At 48.3% G+C, this 20,506-nt stretch overlaps 1 protein-coding gene across 1 annotated transcript in view; it reads right to left on the reverse strand.

Annotated features, from left to right (window-relative positions):
* Window positions 1-15,497: 15,497 nt before the first annotated feature.
* The window catches only part of LBH (limb bud and heart development), a 9,279-nt gene continuing 4,270 nt past the window's right edge, over window positions 15,498-20,506 (reverse strand). The window contains exon 2 of the mRNA XM_008948111.1: window positions 15,498-15,698. Within this exon, the coding sequence (XP_008946359.1) occupies window positions 15,498-15,698 (201 nt within the window). The remainder of the gene's footprint in view (window positions 15,699-20,506) is intronic.

The following is a 20,506-nucleotide window of genomic DNA, read 5'->3' on the forward strand; positions in this document are numbered from 1 at the left end:
TGTGTCCTGGGTTTTCCAGTGCTCAGCCACCACGTTGTGCCATGTTCTTCATCCTCCCTCCTGAGCCTCCCACACAGGCTGGCCATCTGGGAAAAGAGCAAGCACCACAGCTTACCCCTGCACTCGATGAAGCAAGAGTTGGAGGGAGGCCGCGGAAGAGGGCGAGATAAGTAGGTGACAGTCTAATTAAGGAATGCCTGATAGTGCCTCATGCCGGAGCCAGGCTGCAAGCACGTCCTGACCACCCGATGCTGCCAGCTTCCCACCTCTGAGCTCGCCCTCACGTGGCTTTGAGACACTGGCTGCAGCCCCACTGGGCTGGTGGAGAGGTGGCCAAGTCCACAGTCTTGCTTGTGTGTCTGTGAGGAGGTGGAAGGAGAGGCTTTAGGTTACCTTTTGGCTTGCTACTCTTGCACGAGTCGTTGGGTGTTTAAACACAGGTGTCTGCTCCTGTTGACACAGAGTGATAAGTGGAGACAATTTTTCCATCGGAAAGAATCTCAAGAATCTCCCTGTTCTCCTTTTATTCTTTTTTTTTTTTTTTCTCCTTCTGCATCATGGTAAGGAGACTGTTACCAGGGGTCCAGGGTGCTGTCACAAGGCAGAGGTGGGACAGTGCTTATTTAAAAATTAGATCCCCACTCTGTTCCCTTCTCACAAGTGCAGCAACTCCAGCCCCAAGCTTCAAATGCTCATTTAAATCAAAGTCTCCCTCCCTCTCTGCACCCTCAGCTGCCTCTGACAGCTGGTCCTTAATGCTCTAGTCCCTGACTTGTAAACTAGTTCCCAAAAACAGCAGCCAGCAGCCACCTCTGGGGATTAATTATCCTTCCAGAAGCAGGAAGAGCTGTGGCTCCTTTGGTGTCATCTGCATTGCTGAGGCTGAATTTGCACCTTTGTATCTAGGCTCACAGTTCAACCCCTTCTTTGTCCCCCTCAAAGAGAAGAATAAAATGCTCAGAGCTTGAGGCAGCAGCTGGAAGAAGAGTGTTTGGCTGTAAAATACAAAAGCTATGCCTTCCCAAAACAGAAAAAGTAGGCACAAACTGGGAGAGGAGTCCCCTTCCCTCCTTTCTTCCATCTCTCATGGCACTGGCCTGCTACCGCAGAACCACCAAGATCCTCAGGTGCCACTACCAGAAAGCTCCTCTTAATTTTTTTTTTTTATGCTTAACTGTGTCTCAGCTCTATGTTTCAGATAATTTCCGATGTCACTCAAGCTGGTTAGATATTTTTTTTTCCTCAGAAGAAATCAGGCCTTGCTCCAGTACACCCTGGGGAGCAGGAGGAAGACCCAGTGACCCCACACGCACGTGCTCACAAACCCTCCCAGCACTGTGTGCCACGGGAAAAACCTTGTCCCAGGATGAGCGAGCTGAACGTCCGCGCACACACGCGCGCAGACACATGGGTGTGCAGACACAGGAGGCTGAGGTGCTCCTCCCCACACGAGCACGTCCCTGCACGTGTCGTGGCTACCAGGTGATGCTGCCCTTCCCCTGCCTCTTGCTCTTCTAGGACTTTGTTGGAAAGCAGGAGCGCAGCCAAGGCACGTCCAGCCCTCCTGCTGGTGCCCATGCCTCAGCACACCTCTCCCTCTTGGGGTGATGGTGAGGCTAACAAGCAGGCACTACTCCTGTCACAGGATGGAAAATATGAATGCTCTAAAAACAACCCTGCTGCAGCGGAAAGCCAGGCCCAGAGGGACTAAACCAAGCACCCCGGGACACCAGCTTCCCTAACGCATCTGATGGGGCTTGGCCACCTCACAAGTGAATAATCGCCTGTCTCTTCACCTCCTTGCAGTAATTAGTGCCTCTGGTCATTGGCCACCCTCTGCCCCAGGAGCTGTGGGGGCACGAGGTCCCCACTGCTGTGTTTCCTGGGAGCCTGGGCCAGTCCATCCAACAGTGTTATTTTCACGGGAGGTTATGTTATAAAAAACCCAAACCCTTGTTGTGGTGCAGCGTTGGCCTCTCTTGACACCTGTGTTTGTGGGCTGAGGAAATTTTGTGGCAGTGAAGCAGGAGGGATCGAGGTCCTTACTGCAGATGCTGCTAGCTCTACTGGAGAGGATACGGACCTGGGGTCCAAAACTCATCAACTGCCCTTTTTCTTCCCAGATGGATACCTCCCCTTGCCCCTAGCCCACTGTGTGGGGCTGCACATCCTTGCCTTCCGGGAGCCAGCCTGCACAGCCCTCTCCAGGTGATGGGGGATGTGAAGGGAAAGGCAAACAAGCTTGTTTTGAACAAAAGGATAAAGAGGCCAAACCGCAGATGAAACATTACCACTTTAAAGGGGAAAAAATAGATAACGACATTAGTCACCACCCAATGAACAACCTACAGCCTCCTCAGTCTGCGGGGGCTATGAGGAGCTTTCTATCCTCCTCATTATCCTCCTCCTCCTCCTTCCCGTCCTACCCCTGCTCCTGCCTGTTTATGATGTGGCTTATGACAAAACAACTTATTAAAGCAATTACACAACCGAGCGCCTAACTCTTTCCATGCTGGATTTTTCCAAAGCCTTCTGCTTATTGGGTAATTGTGCTGGAGACACCAGCTACCTGTCACAAGCCCTGATGTGTGGTTGTTTTTTTTAATGAGGCCTCAGCTCCTTAATTGCTTGCATGCTTTGTTGGGAAAGCTCAGTCACAAGGGTGCAAAGGTAATCCAGGAAAGCACTGTCGGCATGCCCAATTACAGGGGCGGGCACTGCCTTTGGTATTGAACTCTGCCCACAGCCTCAGGACCAGCATCCCAGGAGGTCACTCGGCAAAAGGGCATCTTTACACCTCCCAGTGCACACTGGCGCTGGCTCTCCAGCTCCTGGTCCACGTGCCCTGTAGGAAACTTGGCTGATAGCAGAGCCCACGTGCTTGTTGCCCTGGGATTACCCAGGAAGCCCACAACGATGGCCAAGGAGGTAGGTGGGAGCCTGTGTGTAGGTACCGATTGCCTTCTGAGTTGCCTTTGGGCACCTGAGACACCTACCCAGGGCTGGTAGATACAGTCCAGGACCTACCAGAGCAACATCCTCTTGCAAAGCCGGCCGTACCTCTAGAATGCACCACGCAGATCCACCAGGATGCCAGGCAGATCTCCCTGGTCCACCTCCCCTTGCCAAGGGTTCATCACCAGTGGGGATCAGCCATGCAATCCTCAATTTGGTCTAGAAAGTTTGGACCAGGGGTTGGTTTCAATCTGCTGTTTAGGCTGTCAGCAAAGGGCTGGCACACTCACACACGGCAAAATTGTTATCTGTCTTAGAATAAATCCTAAGGGACCAAGCACCACGGCAGGTGTCGAGCTAGGCACTGTACAGACACAAGGTGAAGGCACATCATGTGGGAGCGTGTGCTTGCATGAAGCACACATGCATGAAGCAGCTGTGTGGGTGAGGTGTGCTCCTGCATGTGCTGGGTCATGCATCAGGGCTAGAAGACGATCATTACCTACTATTTCAGTTTGTTTGTTTCAGACTTTGCTCCAGTTTCTGCAAAACAAATAAAATCCCCTAGGAAAAATAATCCCAAACAACCAAAAAACACCCTCCCTTACTGCAGCTCACTGGGCTATCTCACCCAGCCAAAAATCTTCTGGTAAACAACATGCATGGTGGCCACCAGGCTTCTCCAAGCATCTCTGCACATCTGTACCACGTAACGCAGCCTATAAAATCTCCCTCTGCATAGCTAGGAGTGCTCAGAGCAGTGACTCAGACATTCCAGCACGCTTTCTGCTTGTCGTCGGTGTGTAAAATGTGACTTTACTCATTTTTTCCAATGACTTTGGACTTTAAAAACAGCAATTAGCAAAGTCAGCTTGTTATCGGCTCCTGTCAGTAACCCTTCCTCCTGCCAGTCCTCCACTGTGTTTTGGTGACAGGCAAAGCTTTGGCAGTCATTTCCCAAGGCTGGCTTTTGTCCGCAGGACCAAGGCAGCCAAGTGAGGAAAATAAGCCCTGAACCTGCAGGGCCTTTTGCACATCTTTGTTTTAAGCGCTTGAACACTAAAGCAGCTCCAGACTGGGTCTTTATATAGCATGGTAAATAGCAGGCAAGACATGAAATAAAACTTTAGAGGCATCATTTTCTCACTTCTCTTTCTAGTTACAGCTAGGCAGGCACTGACAGATGCAAAGTGAAAACACCATCCTCGCTAGCGATGCTTCTTCTACTCTGCTTTTATGGTGGCTTTCATCTGCTCTGCTCACAAAGCATTTTACTACCTGTACATTGCTATATATAGCTGCATCTGCAGCCAGATGAAGGGCAAATGGCAATCTGCTCCTTAGTACTGCTCATGGGTGTTCAGTCTACAAAACATTTCAAAGGGTGTTACGGAGCTTGCGTTTTGTGAGAGGGCAGGGGAAGCTGCTATTTCCTCAAGCATGCTGGTGGTCCCTGTATTTTCTCCCCTGGTGGGACAGACTGGTTGCAAGACCCTAGCAGAGGAGGTTAAAAAATCAGCATCCCTTTGAAATCAATTCAGCCAGCCTGCACAGTTGAGCCACTGCTAATAGTACCTGGACTGGCATCTGTGGGAACATAAAAATGCCCAAGAGAAATACTTAAGTCCACAATATTTTAATATGAAAAATTAGCACGGAAAGGTGAGCTTTTCCTGAATAATCCAGGTGATTCCTGGCAAACAGATTGTGATTGTCTGATGTTTGTTTTTGGTGAAGCTCCAATGCATGCAGAAAGATAGCAGTACCATGCAAGACCTGCCAGAGGTTTCTCTGGGAGGGAAACCACATCTGTGGGAGTGAGGGATTGAACAGGATCAGGCCCTCCATCTGGGCTGGAGACAAAAGATGGGGAATGTATTTAATGTTCGTGGTCTAACTGCTTTCTTCAGCTCAGGTGGGATGAGCCTCATGAAGCTCAAGGGTTGTGAACCTCTCTACTTAATTTTGCATTTGGGTAGTTCAGAAAATGAGGTCATGAACCCTTTTTTCTAATACTTTAAACTAATTTCCCCCCAAGGGAGACTGATGCTATTTAAACCACATTTTCCAGGCTTAAGGGAGCCCTGTGCTATGTAGCCACACCTCAGGAAAGCTGTTGCCTACATCAGGTAACATCTCTAGCATGTGCCTTACTTTCAGCACGATGGAAGTTGATGGGATATCCACAGGCTGGGCAGTTGTGAATGGGAATGAATGTGCCCTTGAACTGGACCTGGCTGAGAGGCAGAAGCCAGTTCTGTCTTCCTCCATCCTTCCCCTCCTCCCTCAAGTTAAACCAGTACAAGCAGCATGCAGGTGGCACAAGCTGCATGTGCTTTGCCCCTATACCCTCTCCTTCCACCTCCATGGTCTTCATTGCACACTCTTGCCATGTTTTCCTCATTCTTCCCATTCCCTATGGAGATTTATTTTTCACTCTGTTGTGTCACTTCATGTCACCAACCTGCTGCTGGTTTCAGGTTTTGTGGTGACGATGGAATGTGGATTGTCCAGTGAACTCAGTCCACTAGGCCCACACAGCATGGGTGGCCATGGATATATAGACCTTTTTACACTATAGAAATGGCAGCATTGGCATGTGAAGGGGCAAACTCAACAAGGCAAAAGCACCAAAGAAACTAGGGTGAGATTCAGCTTATCTAGCTTCAGCTACCTAAGAGTCTGGCATGCAAACGTGGTTATCTACATTTTCTTGCTAGAGAAAGATGGAGGGCCTCTGAGAAGTCATTCTTTCCAGATAGGCTGTTAAAATGAATCACTTTCTGGAGATGTTTACCTCCTTCTGTGGAGTACAGGAGGAAACTAAACAACTATCTCAGGCTAGACGCAAATTTTAATTATGATGGAGGCAGTTCACCATGAGTAGCCCAGTGCCAGAGTGGGAGGTGGCATCACAGGGTCTACAACTGGGAGCTTTTTGCTGGGTCCCCAGGGTGAAACAGCCAAATAAATAATCTCTCCTGACAGCAATGGCTCTGGCGATTTCTTATGACCAGGTTTCCTCAAAGCTGACTGCTGTTTCATCACAGCAGGAACCTCCCCTGTAGACAAATATCTAAGGTTTGTTGGAAGAGAAAGGTATGGAAAATCACTGATGGTATGTGCCTATAAAGCACCAAATACTCACGTAAGTTAAATATTATACTTCACGCAAACTAACAAAACATATTTTACAGAGGTCAGTAATAGTTACAGAGGTTTAGATGCTCAGATTATGCAAGGCAGAGGTAGGAGGAGGCCCTGGAAAAATCTTTTGGGCTGCTACCAGGAAAAACTAGAAAGGATGCTGCGTGGAGAGGAGCATATGGGCAAGATGTGGTCTGTGAAACACTGCAGCAATCACCTGCCAGGCAGCTCAGAAAGGCCCTGGAGTGGGCCAGGACAGCCCAGGTGGCCATCTGGGACCAGTGGAGAGTGAGGTGGCATGCAGTATGGCTTTCACCTGCCCCCTGCAAATGCCAGCAGGCTCTCCCCTCTATTGCACACAGACACTCCCAGCACACCCCAACAGGAATCGGCACCCAAGCACTGCAGATTTTGGCAAATCCCATTTCAGCTCAGCTGAGCATCCCATGGATAGACAGGTCATGAGATTGAACACTACAAAGTCCCTTTGTCCTCAGGTGCAGGGGAAAACAACCCCAGCATGGATCAGCTGAGCCTGGCATGGACTGAAGAGCTCCTGCAAAGCCCTTCAGTCCCATCCTCAGAGCAATTTTACACACAAGCCCCTGCTTTAAAGCCATCTCTGCCTCCCTTTCTTATGAAAGTACCCCAAATCCCATCAGCTGGAACATTATCGGATTAAACCCAACAATTCAACATCAGAATGTGCAAATTACTTAAAAAGCTGTGCAGAAGGTAGAGCAAGCCGTGGGCACCGGAGCAGGGGAAGGCAGTGGGACTCAGAGGGAAATCCACACACACACACATGCACAGCCCCCTTGGCACAATGGAAACAGTGTCCCCACCCAAGGGTGCGTGGCAAGCAGCTCCACCTCTGCAGCTTGCCCGGCCACCCTGCTTCAGGCAGCTCACCTCCGCCTAGCGGGGTGCGGGGGTGTTGCCACCCCAGCCACCAAGCAGGCGCCATTTTAAGTGGGGGAAGTGCCCCCGCAGCTCTTGCTGAAGCAGGGGTCGGTCCTCACCCCTGCAGGCACCACCCACAGCAGCGCTGGCAACAGCGGCGGTGGGAGAGAGCTGTCAAACCCCGCGCTTGGCAAATATTTGTAGAGCTGATTGTAACCTGCCTGCTTCGTGCTTCTGAACGCAGAGAACCTGTGGGGAAGAGTTTAACACCCCTGTAACAGAGCCGCCCTTTTTTCCTCCCCCAGCGTAGCTGGAGAAAGTCGGAGCACAGCAGGAGCGGGCTCTTACGTGGCAGTGACCACTTAGGGACTTTATTTCTGTGTTTTCCCTCGTGCTCCCAGCTTTGCAGGCCAGAGCCAAGGGCCGCAACTGATGTGACCTCGGAGAGGCTGGGGAGCTGCCTTGCTGTAGCCGGCTGGCTGCTGCTCCAACTCTGCAGCTTGTGGCACACCAGCATGTGGCCACGAAGGCACCTGGGCCAGGGGAATATTTGGGAGAAAGGTGCTTCAGTGGTGGGACACGCTCTGGGATGGTTGGAGCTCCTGAGCTAGCTGAGAGCAGAATAAAGAAGGAAGTATTGAAAAGAAAAGCAAAGCCGCTGTGACATTTTCATGCTTGGCTTCTGACATCCTCTCCCTCTCATACACTTGACTTCCTTGCTTATTTTTATCAGATGAAGCTGGTGGTCGCTGCTACGGTAACCCTGCGTGGTTACAGCTCTGGCAGTGAACAAGTGCTCAGTGCAGTTTCCTTTGTGGCTTCCCACCCTGCTCCATCGTCCCACCCCTCAGGGCCCTCAGCACACCTCCCTTTGACTCCCTTACGCCTCAGTTCTGAACTCTGCCTGTGGCGATGGGCAGAGATTCACCCCTCCGGGCTCTGCTCCCTGGGCCCACCAGCCACTGCTGTCTTCCCCCTCTTCTTCTCAGACCTTTGTTGTCTTCGGTGGGCAAAGTACAGGTCTCTGACCACAAGTTTGGCACAGATTTTCATTTTTTTTTTAATGTGGAAAAAGCACAAAACTACTCTTCCAGGTCTAATAATGTGGGCTGGGGGAAATGAGTCTTCACTGATAGGATGAAGACTGATTTGAAATAACAACAAAAAAAAAAAACCTTCTCTGGCCTTAAGTCCAATTCCTTCCCCTTTTAGAGTCACTATAGGGAAGGTGGGACAGAGAAAAAAGGCTTGTCTCTCTCCTACACCATGGAGACCAGTTCATTGCCCAGGCCTCCTCACCAGCCCCATGTAGCAATGACCCACTTCTCCTGGGGTGGTACCAGAGCCTCATCAGTGGACATACTCATGCTCCAGCCCCACCATAGAAGGGTTTGGGTTGGAAGGGACTTTTAAAGGCCATCTAGTACAACCCTCCTGCAGTGAGCAGGGACTTCTTTAATTAGATCAGGTTGCTCAGGGCCCTGTGCAACCTGACCTGGAATGGTTCTAGGCAGGGGGCATCTACTACTCCTCTGGGCAACCTGTGCCAGTGTTTCATCACCCTCACTGTAAAAAATTTCCTCCTCATTTCTACTCTAAATCTTCCTGCTTCTAGTTTAAAACCATTGACCACCCCTTGTTCTGTCCCAACAGGCCCTGCTAAAAAGACTGTCCCATGTTTCTTAGAGGTTCCTGTAAGTACTGAAAGGCCACAATAACATCTCTGTAGTCTCTCCCGAAGTAACTTCTGCTGATGGTGATTCACTAGCAAGCATTATGGATCCTCGTACTTGAAAATATTTCCAGGCTCTGAAACACCTCCCCTGCTGGTCTGTCTCCAGTGCTGGCACCCAAACTGTACCAGGATATTACAAGCAGCTGCCCCAGGCTTCCAGCTTGTGCCATGACTGTCAACAAAGCATGAAAAAGCCAAGCCCTGCTTGGTCCTTCCTGCAAGTGAACTTCCACTGAGGGAACATTAGGAGTTGCAGAGGGGGACAGGCACCCCGGGGTACATCCTGACTGCTTGTCCAGCCCTTCAGGCATGAAACCATGGAGCCACAAAGAACCTTTGGCAGCACAGCCCCTTGCTATCACACCTTACAACCCTATCTCCGTCTTCGTCCCCTTCCTGCCCCTAGCTAGCAGCCACCCATAATGCCCTTCCTACCAACACTGATGGGCTCTGGGAGCTCCCAGGCAGAGCTGTGGCCCAAGGGATGTCCCACACCTTCACACACACAGACAGGTGCTTAGCTAAACCCTGTGGTGCTTCTCTCAAGCCCAGGCACAGATATTTGCTTTCCTAAAACCACTCCCTTTCTGTCCAAACATAAAAAAGGCATCATTTGAACAATGAAATGCCCAGAGCTTTTCTCCTCAGGCAAGGACTGAGGGATAGCAATCACTCTTCTTTATACAGACATGGTTGGTGCCCAGGATTGTTTTTTGAGAGCTCGGAGCACGTGCATTACAGGCCATTGCTCCTCACAGCCCTCGGTTTGTTCCGGGTGACTAGGCTTGCATTTGAGGGATTTTGTTCTGGGTTTGATTGTGCTTTAAGGCATTTCGCAGCAGATCAGCATCACAGGGATAGAACTTGTTCTCAACTGCTGGAACTTCTTCCAGGGATTAAAATGGGAAGGAGACAGTTTGCCTGGCAGCTGGAAGACAACGATGGTTCTCCTGTTGCTTGCAACAATAAGGAGGAGTGTGGTTACACCACAGCAGGATCTGAACCTGCACTAACAGGACCTGTATCCAGGGGGTGGCTTCTCCCCATCTGCACCACTGATGGTGAATTATTTTTACACTTCTGCAGAGCAACTATTTTACTAGCTGCAGCCAAACACAGGCAATGCCAAAGTTCATCTGCACACTGTGCTTTGATAAAGCTGAACAGAAGTGGGTACAAAAACCAAAATAACTAAATATTTTGGAGAGTGAACACAGGCTGAACTAAGCAGAGCACCAGTGCACAGCTTGCTGTGTTGCAACTACAGGGCAAAGCTCTGAGGAGGACAAATGCCTGAAGTTTAAAGGGGAGCCAGAAGAAACGTTGCTCTATGTGCAAAGAAAGGTCCTTATGCCACTTATCAAGCACTTGGGATGACTCAGGGTCACCTACTGAGCAGCAATCCCATTTTCATTTGTTGATGCAAGTTCCAGTCTGACTGTAACAGCTGGAGCTCAGGGCCAGGAAAGGGCCCCTTTCCCACCATTGCTTTTCTGACAGCTCTGTTCTAGGCTGCCACAAGGCAGACCCCGAGGCAGCGAGCCCTGCCCTTCTGGTCTGGCCCCAAAATAGCATGATACATCAGGAAACAAAATGAGTGGCTTCATTCTGACAGGAGCTTGAAAAACCTGTTTATGTGAAGCACGTGGAAGTAGCAGACAAGTTCAATTAATCTGCAGTTTCCCTAACCAGTGCTGTATTTTAACAAGAAACTTTCTGGGGCAGGACTGAACATCTTCACTGATTTCAGACCACCACTTTATCTTGGAAATGCTGCAGCAGCTTCCATAAGGAAAGTAGTTCCATGCTTAAGGAGGGGAAGAAATCAAGGCACCTTAGCTAGAGGCTGATTGAAGAAAAGGAGAGGCAAGCTTCAACATTCATAAGCCTTACTTGGTGTTGTGCACCTGAAAAGCATATGGATGGTGGGGGCTGTGGTGGGAGCTGGGCTCCTGCACCGCTGTCCCCGGGAGCAGAAGGGTGTCTGCAAACAGCCAGCCTTGTGCACTATCTTCAGCTACCTTGCCTGGCTTTGCCTTAAGTAGCAACCTGAGGACTTCCTCAGCTTGGTAACCTGGTTGCCACAGGGCTTTGGGTGCAAAAGAGAAATCACAGATTACTTTGGGTTGGAATGGACTTTTAAAGGGCCTAAAGGGAAAACTTTAACCAGATGAGGTTGCTCAGAGCCACATCCAACTAGATTGGGAATATTTGCACGGGTGGCACACCTATCAGCTCTCTGGGCAACCTGTGCTAGTGTTCCATCAGCCTCATTGTAAGAAATTTCTTCCTTAAACCTAGTCTAAATCTACACTCTTTTAGCTTAGAACCATCACCCCTTGTCCTGTTGCAACAGCCCCTGCTAAAAAGACTGTCCCCATCTTTCCTATAGATTCAAGTACTGAAAGACCACAGTACAGTCTTCCCAGAGCCTTCTCTTCTCCTTGCTGAACTACTCCAACTCTCTCAGTCTTCATTCACAGATGTACTTAAGCCCTCTGATCATTTTTGTGGCTTTCCTCTGGACCCGCTCCAGCAGATCCATGTCTGGGGCTGAGGGCTCCAGGGCTGGACACAGCACTCCAGCTGAGGTCTCGCCAGACTGGAGTAGAAAGGGAGAATCACCTCCTTTGACTTACTAGCTACATCGCCTTTTTTTTAACCCAACCATCCAACCAATTAATTATTCACCAAATAGTTCATGCGTTCATTGGTGTTGAGGCACTTCAGCTGGGCTGTTGGCTGTGTCACCTTCTTAGAGGAACTCCCCTTAATTTCTGTGAGGTACTTCAATGTTTCCCTGCTGGCTGCCTCAGGAGCCCCTAACTCATCTCCCTAAGGCTTCTGGGCTGGGAATACTGCAGCACACCTCAGAGCAACAGATTAAGGGCTCTCACTAGCACCCCATCTCTCTATGTCATATCATCCCACAGTTTGTCACAGGCAACCCTGATATTATCCCCCTCCTTCTTCAAGTCTAGTTCAAAGCCCTGTCAATGAGCCCCATGAGCTCCTGAGCAAAGACCCTCTTTCCACTTTGAGAAAGGTAAATTCCATCTCACAACAGCAAGCCTGGTGCTGTGTAAGCCATCCCATTGTCAAAAAAAAAAAAACCACTGGTGGCAGCATCAGCCATGAGGAGACTGAGTCCATCTGTTTCTTCACATGTCACTGCTCACAAGGAGATAGGAAAAAATAACCTATGCCCCATATTCCCTCACCAACCGTCTTAAGGCCCTGAAGCCTCTTTTGATCACCCTTGGACTACAGGTTGCAGCTTCACCTCCACCCACATGGGAGATCAGTAACAGGTAGTAGCCCAAGGGCTGTACCAAGCTAGGAAGTGTCCTAGTGATGTCCTTAACCCTTTACATTGCATTTATGTTTCTATGGCATAAAGCATCTGTGAGGGTTGAGCACAATACAATTCATCTTTGAACTGTGGGTGTCATGTTGAGCATGACTTCAGTTCAAACATTAAATCTGAGGGTTAATATATTTAAACCAGTCTCCCAGGAAGATCCCCAGCTCATTGGCATAGGAAAAATTAGAGTTTTATTTGGCAAATCCCAGCAACTTCTCTCCATGTATCTGGAAGACAAGAAGCGAGTGCCCTGGAATACCCCTATCACCTGATTTTAGTGGAAAATTTAATCTCATTAAGCACAGAATTTGAATTACTGAATCCTGGCATCATCAGTCCCATTTCTACACCCAGGGCTTGTTTGCTTTGGTACCAAATGAGTTCAGAGCCACACTCAAGAAATGCCATTTCCCCCAGGTCTCCCTCTGGCAGCACTGCGAGCTGTAGCACGCAGCCATCGGTGTGTGGCAAGGAACAAATGACTGCTCAAGGAGAACTGACCTCTAGACCCAAACTGGCCAAAGCAGACAACCCCAGGTAGCTCAGCTGAGACCTTAACAGCACACACCATGGCCAGACTTCATGCTCGTTGCTCAGCTCAGGGTAAGAGCACACAGGGAACACACAGAGGTACTGCATTAGTACTAAGGGCGGCTATGAACAGCCTCTGCTCTCCATGACTTCATGCTCTGCAAGGCTAGGTAAGCAGCTAGACAAACTGCAGTTAAGTACTTAGAGCTATAAATACAGATTTTTTTTTTTCAGGACCAAGTAATCTGGAGAATCTTTGCAGCAGCTTTTCACACAGTAATAAGCAACTGTAGGAAGATGCAAGGCAAAGATGCTGCCCCCTCACTTCAAGCTGATTTAGGCTTAAAATCCCATAGGTCCCATGCTCTGAGGTTAACCACATGCATGAAACAAGTGTCTCCAGGTTCACAGATCAGCCTCAACTGATAGACATGATTTTCTTCAGGTATTTGCATTAGCCTGGGAAGTCAGCACACCTCAGACCTGAAACACAAGGACTGGCTGTTATCTGGAAAATAGACCATCCCAACCCACTCTGGCAGTAAGAACAAAGCCAGTATGTTTGGAAAGCATTTTCAAACTTTATTTACAACTGTCACAGTGACAAAAATGTAGTTTGAAAAAAATGCTAGCTTCTCCCTGAGGCTCAAAAAAGAATTACAGAAATATAGAATGTATATCATACAACAGGAGGAGTTTTACTGGAGTGCTTTGTTCTTTAGATACGTTCAACAAATAGAAATATACACAATACTTCCAAAAAAAGGATGCAGACAGAAATATGCAAGTCTTTAGGGCAGACAGCAGCTCTGAAGTCCAAGGATTGCCATCTCCTTGCTGCCCACATGTTAATATCTTTGATATACAGCTTTGACTTGGTGGTACAGACAGTAGAGACCAATAGATAGTAACACTTAGAAATAAGATGACTGGCTGGTATGCAGGTGTACAAGCTCATTCCAGTAAGACAGCAAGACTAGAACAAGTGTTACAGATACATCAGCTGAATCCATCGATAGAGAAAAATGGTATCACCACATTATGACCATTTGGTGATCAACTGTTCACCAAGATGAGCAGGGAGCACATATAACCAGGGCTGCATTGCTGGACCAGAGACCAGCCGCAGCATAAGAACACTGAATTTCTCCTGCTTTGTGCCAACTCATCTCCAAACTCCTGTCTGTCTGAAACAGTTATGCAGAGCTGATAAGTTATTGCCATTATGTTTAAACACAAGCAAGACAAGACTAAAACAATCCTGCCAATATGTTAAAAGCAGTTCCCAACCCCCACCAGCGTTTAACTACTCATGAGGTATTAAAAATACAAATACACACATGTCCAAATAGATTTTAAAAATGGAACCAGTTATAAGCAAAGGGGGGTGGCATTGGGATTATTATGAAAGTTTGGTTAAGGCCTTGACATTTCTTTCTCTTCCACGACCCCAGATTTGGTTTAGGTGGAAACTGTTCTCATTCTATCCCAAGATCAACTGGCTCCCAAGCTGGTCCCCAGAGCTGCGAGATCATCGCTTTCCAGGAAAGCAGTGGGTTACCCTGTCTGCAGCAGAACGGCCTCCTCCCCAAATGGAGACAGATGATTTCTCTTTGAAGCAGGATATGGTGAAGAGGACACGACCACAGGCTTCACAGATCTGTCTGCACTTCAAACACCCATGAATGTTTCAACCCTTGCTACGAAGCAGAAACATCTTGTCTCAGGACACCCAGGCTAATCCTCTCCCAAGAGACCCTTTCTTGCAAACACCCCGTTCTCACTGTTGATTCACAACAAATCTGGTGTTTCGCCTTTGCAATACCTCCAGGTCCAGCAGGACTCTACATCATACACATGCCTAGCAGCCTGTGCTGCACTGAGGAGGCCCTGCAGTGCAAAGCTGAAGATCTCCTACCTCAGCCCCCTCAAACCCATTGACCAGCAAGTCAGAGACATGAAACTACAGCCTCAAGGACACCAAGGTAACAAGGCATAACCTCCACCCTCTGGTTTTGGGCACTGCATTAAGACAAGACCAACCACAGCAGCCTCAGCAAATAGGAGAGAAAAACCCCAAGGTGTTCAAACCTATACAAGCTCTTGCTGCAGACAGAAGCATCTTTACATCTGGTGCGTGTTACCTCACACACCACCTGCAAGATGAAACAGGGCCTCACAGTAGAGATGACAAGCAGCAGCCTAACATTATCCTGCAAATACAGCTGTTCAGCACTGACAACTCTAAAGGCAAATGGGGAGAAAACAGCTTTGGGAAAAGTGGCTGGAAAACAGGCTCAAGAGCAAGAAACCCAACTACTCCTATGGACACTCACGTTACCCTAGGAGGTGCCAAACTGGGGAGAGCTACAGGCCCCTCATCAGTAGAGCATTTAGCCATGCTTCACTATGGGCACCCTTCCACCCCCCAAGACACAAAATGGAAGCTGTAAGCAAGGCAAATCTGAGAGATTACAGCTCTGTTCTCACGCTTTTAGCCAGAGGCAGCTCCTGGCCGAACACTTGCTGCCTCCAACCTTCCTCCCCCTCCCCGAGCTCCCCCCTCCAACAGTCCTCGTGTGGTCACCCTCTGCCATGTGCTTGGAATTTCACTGCTGCCTCCACCTCGGAAAAATACAGATAATGATCTCGAGAACAGCAAACATTTCTCTGCGTTACTTCCTTCCTCAGGAGGTCTGGTGACACCGAGGGCTTCAGTTCTCAATACAGAGAATACAAAAAAACTAAGATCTCGCAGGTGCAAAATTGAACTTGTCTTTTTTTTTTTTTAAAAAGACTTTCAAAAGAAGTGTGGCTCTTCCTTCAGAAGGGTGTGGTCCCTTGCCTTTCCTCAGATGCCATTTATTGCTCCTTGTTGTCCTTCTTTGCATCCTCACAGTTTTCTTCCTCCTCTTCCTCCTCCTCCTCCTGCACGAGGAACTCTTCAGGTGGCCATCTCAGCTCACCACTCTCCACATCACCCTCCGTTGGCTCCACCACGATTGAGGGCAGACGGTCCTTCAGCTTACAGTAACGGTCAAAGTCTGAGGGATCAGGGAAGATCTGAAAGAGCCAAGAAACAGTCTATGAGAGGGGCTGCATTCAAGCAGTCTGAGCCAAAACCCAACTCAAGACACTTGGGTCTTCAGAGCCAACTCATCTGTAGACAGTGTCCATCACAGAGTGATGGGAAGACTCTCAAACTCAGAAATAAACTCCTCCAGTCTCCAAGTATTAGAAATGAGCACTGCCCAATATGCTTCCAAAACACATGCTTGCTTGGACAGCACTAAGCTAATAGGCATCTGCCCTTTTGGATTTCTATCCTAATGTCTCACTGCCCAACATCATCACTTCTGCATCAGTGCTCCCAAGTGTGCAGACTGAACTATCTTGAGCAGAGAATCTGAGATCTCATTTCCTGCTGCTGGCCAAGCTACACACAAGAACAGGCTTGTGCTCCAGGCTCTGCTGCTAGAAGGGAGGGGAGACAAGGCAACCCAGTGCCAGAGCAGTTCAGACCCTTGCAGCAAGGGTCTGCATCTGGTATTGCTCCAGGGCCACAGCACCAGACTGAAAGAAGTTCAGCTGCATTTTAGAGAAAATTTTGGCAGTGTTCTGCATGCTACAGCTACCATACATCAGCAGTGAAATTCAGGACACTCATTTTATGGAAGGATTGGAGACTGGACCGTATTTCTTTGGGCAGGAGGTACCTGTGGCATAGCCAGCAATTATGTACCATATTCCTCATGCAAGGAATATGAAGAGCTCCTCATCTCCTGCCTACCAAGGTGCACAAAGCAGTACCTTACCCCTTCCCTCCCACCCATAGCTTGCCACATGGCTACACAAGCTCATGCCCTGCAGTGGCACCAGAGCCCACTCGCTGGCAGTGCCACTGGGATGGACACTTTGGTCCTAATAAGAACTGGGGCAAAGAGACAGGAAAAACTGCTACTGCAGTACATTGTTAGCAAGAGCTCTGCATAACTGAACTGTAACATGAACTGAAAGGTTGCTGTTACCCATAGGGATGCTCTTCATGGGGAAGATCTTCAAACCCCAGCTCATCCAGAGGAAAACAGCTGGGTGACAAGAACCAGTGGCCACATCAGACCCCCTGGTTGGTAACCAGAAGACTGAACAATTACCACCTGTTCATTTTAAACGATTTTATCAGAATGTCCATTATGCATTACAGTTGCATTTCAACACCCCAAAGAAGATAATGACAAAACATTTTCCCCTCAGGGTCATAGATGGGGTGAGGAGTCAGGCACTGAACAGAACTGGTGTTCAAAGAGCAGTACAAGTGAGCCACAAGAGCATCCTTGCTGGAAACAGCACTTCCAATCTCAGACAGGCAGGCTGCTTGTGGGTGCGTCAGTTTGAAAGATCTCATCTGCTTTGACCTTTGTGGTTTCAGTTACAGAATCAGGTTGCCCATCCAGGAGCCTTAAGCATTAAGCATCAATCTTCTCAGGTGAAGCAAGCAGGTGCCCACCACCTTGGGATACCCTGACCCATAGACCAAAAAGTGTCACAACAGGCACTGTACTGCTCTTTGAACACCAGTTCCGAGTTCAAGTGAGCCATAAGAGCATCCTTGCTGGAAACAGCACTTCCAATCTCAGACAGGCAGGCTGCTTGTGGGTGCGTCAGTTTGAAAGATCTCATCTGCTTTGACCTTTGTGGTTTCAGTTACAGAATCAGGTTGCCCATCCAGGAGCCTTAAGCATTAAGCATCAATCTTCTCAGGTGAAGCAAGCAGGTGCCCACCACCTTGGGATACCCTGACCCATAGACCAAAAAGTGTCACAACATCCTACCAACTTGTTCTTCAGTTTAGCAAATAGTAACTACACGATCTCTTTGTAATGGGGCCTCTAAGAAAGATGGAGACAGCTTTTTAGCAGGGCCTGTTGTGTCAGGACAAGGGGTGATGCTTTCAAACCAAAAACAGGGAGATATAGACTAGACATGAGGAAAAAAACTTTTTACAATGAGTGTGGTGAAACACTGGAACAGGTTGCCCAGAGGTGATGGAAACCCCATCCATGGAAACATTCCAGGTCAGGTTGGACAGGACCCTGAGCAGCCTGATCTAGTTAAAGCTGTCGCTGCTCACTGCAGGGGGGGTCTGGACTAGATGGCCTCTGAAGGCCCATTCCAACCCAAAGCAATCTGTGATTATGATTTCTCCCCTGCATCCAAAGCCCTGTGGCAACCAGGTTACCAAGCCAAGGAAGTCCTCAGGTTGCTACTTAAGGCAAAGCCAGGCAAGGTAGCTGAAGATAATGCACAAGGCTGGCTGTTTGCAGACACCCTTCTGCTCCTGGGGAGCCCAGCTCCCACCACAGCCCCCACCATCCATATGCTTTCCATGTGCACAGCAGTGAGCGAGGTCTTTGAAGGCAGCCACGTTAACACAGGCACTGCAGTATGAGCTACTTGCTACTAGTCACTCCCACAAGTAAGACAGTAACTGTTTCTTGGAGCTTTGTGGTTTCTGCTGGGCCAAACAAAGGCAGTTTCAGACACATGGTGCATTACTGGAAGTACAGTCAGTGGCTCTTAAGCATCAACTTGTTATCTAAGCTCAGGACAGGAAAAAAACACCCTTGACATTACATGGTTTAGAAGGTTGCAATGGAAAAAGTAGTATGGTTCAGGAGGTTACATAAGCTGATAATGTCATGAAAATAGCCTCCTGTGCAAGAAAAATAGCAGTATAATAATTAAACTAACCTTTGGCTGCTATCATTTTAAGCACATTAGGTCAAATTGGAACGATTTCTTTGAAAATAGCCTGCCAGATTTTTTTCCAGAAACTAAGCAGTAGTCATTTCCTTACAAACAAATATCCCTAAAATGTGGCATGCAGCTTTTTTAATAAAAAAAAAATCTAGCACAATCTTATCTCCAAACAGCTGCAGGACAGGCCAAACCCAAGAAGGTCAGGATTTTTTCCACTAAGTCATGCTTTTTAATCGTGGAGGCAGCATGAAGCAAGATGTTGCAACTGCACTTTCAAGGGGTGTGGACAGTGAATGGAAAAAAAACACAAAGGCAGATTTCCTTGCATGTGACAAGCAGGGTGACACAGCAGGCCAAGTACAGGGACTGAAGAGAAAAGGGTTTCAGATTAAGACCGTTTACTCATCTGGGGAAGGCAAGTGGAAATGTTACCCCAACCGGCCCCCCCACTCATTCCAAAATAAGCTGCATTGCTGGACTCGTCACAGAAAAAAGGTAGGCAGGCACCAGCTTTCTGCTGTCCCACACCAGCAGTGCCATGCTGCAGTTGTTGGTTCCATATGCCTCATCTGGTCCCACTCCAGCTTTAGACAATGGGAAGAAAAAAACCACTCTAAAAACTTGCAGCAAGGTCCCCACTGGGAATGCAACAGCTCAGCTCTGACCTGTGAGCCCTGCACCCTTTTGCACAGCAGCCAGGACAGCTTGCCTAGCAAAACCTCCTCAGGAGCCTTTCTGCTCACACCACCCAGACTCAGGCACATGGGGAGAAGACTTTGCATCTATCTCTCCACCACCCAAAGAGCACAGCAGCCACAGGTTACCTTCTCCCCCTCACTTGCCACCAGGCACACAGCTGAAAGATGCCTGCTCTTGGCTGATCTGGTCACTTGATAGGGGACAAGAGACAACAACCAAATGGTTGTGAAGGCTACCTAAAAGCCAATTTAGCAGCAATTCAAAGTTCATCCTCCTCACTTACATGATCCCCCCTTTCTGTAGCTAAACCCAACTCCTGTCCCATAGAGAAATGCATCCAGCACCTTCAGAAACCACAGAGGACATGTCTGTTGTTTCTTACACTACTCAATACAGGTTCTCACTCTCAAGCGGCCTCTCCAGATCATGTTTGGGGAACCACTCTCCTCATGGACTGATCCAGACCACATACAAGTCAACCAAAGTCTTGCCTTGCAGCTGGAAAGTGCAGTGAAAAGCAGAACTTGAAACAAAAGCTTGAAATTTTAGAAAGATCATGTTTGCCTGTTTCAGATGATCTAGCTCTACTATCCTTGAAGTCTTGGCAACAAGAATGGAAAGATTTTATTGCCCTGGGGAGCCTCATACCCTCCCAGCATTCAGAGATGGAGAAACACCAAAAGCAGGATAGATGTCAGACAATTAAGAGGATTAGCTCAGCACTACCATAATCCAAGTGACACTTGTAAATTCAAAACAACTTCCACATGTGTACTCCATACCAACACCCATATTTAAAATGCTTGTCTCCTCTCCCATGGGGCTGAAAACTATTTCAATTCTATTACAGTGAGACTAAGGCAATGAGATCTCTGCCAATTAAGTTGTTTGGGGAGAAAGCTTTGCTTTATTGTGGTAATTCTATACAAGGCTGAAGTTTGTACTGAAAGGCACACCGCTTCAGGTACAGGATACAACCTTGATGTGCACATATAACTCACCTGCCCACTACTAAAAAGCCAAGTTTTGTACCTCTTCAGCAGTAGTAAGCTAATATTGCAAATCAGTATTTAGGTTCTTAAAACATCACTACCATTGAGAAGCATGGCAAGCTCATTTCAGGAAATATTTAAGTCATCCCTCAATGTCATCTTTGGAGGAATTTTCCAGCTATAAGCAGCAGGGCTAATACATTTACTCAGAGTAGTCACAGCTCAAAACTGAGCTCCATCTAGTATGTACACAGCAGCCTGTGACTCAGGTTTATGAACTATGACAACTCCCCAGCTATGAACAGGTTGCCCTATTTTGGGGGATGGTGGCAGGGAAGCTTCCTACATCATAACAATTTTCCATCAGCATAGCAAGGCATCATGTAGGGAGGAAAAAAAAAAACCCACTCCCCACCCCCT

Source organism: Merops nubicus, unplaced genomic scaffold (genome assembly GCF_000691845.1).
Source record: "Merops nubicus isolate BGI_N331 unplaced genomic scaffold, ASM69184v1 scaffold10789, whole genome shotgun sequence".
NCBI lineage: Eukaryota > Metazoa > Chordata > Aves > Coraciiformes > Meropidae > Merops > Merops nubicus.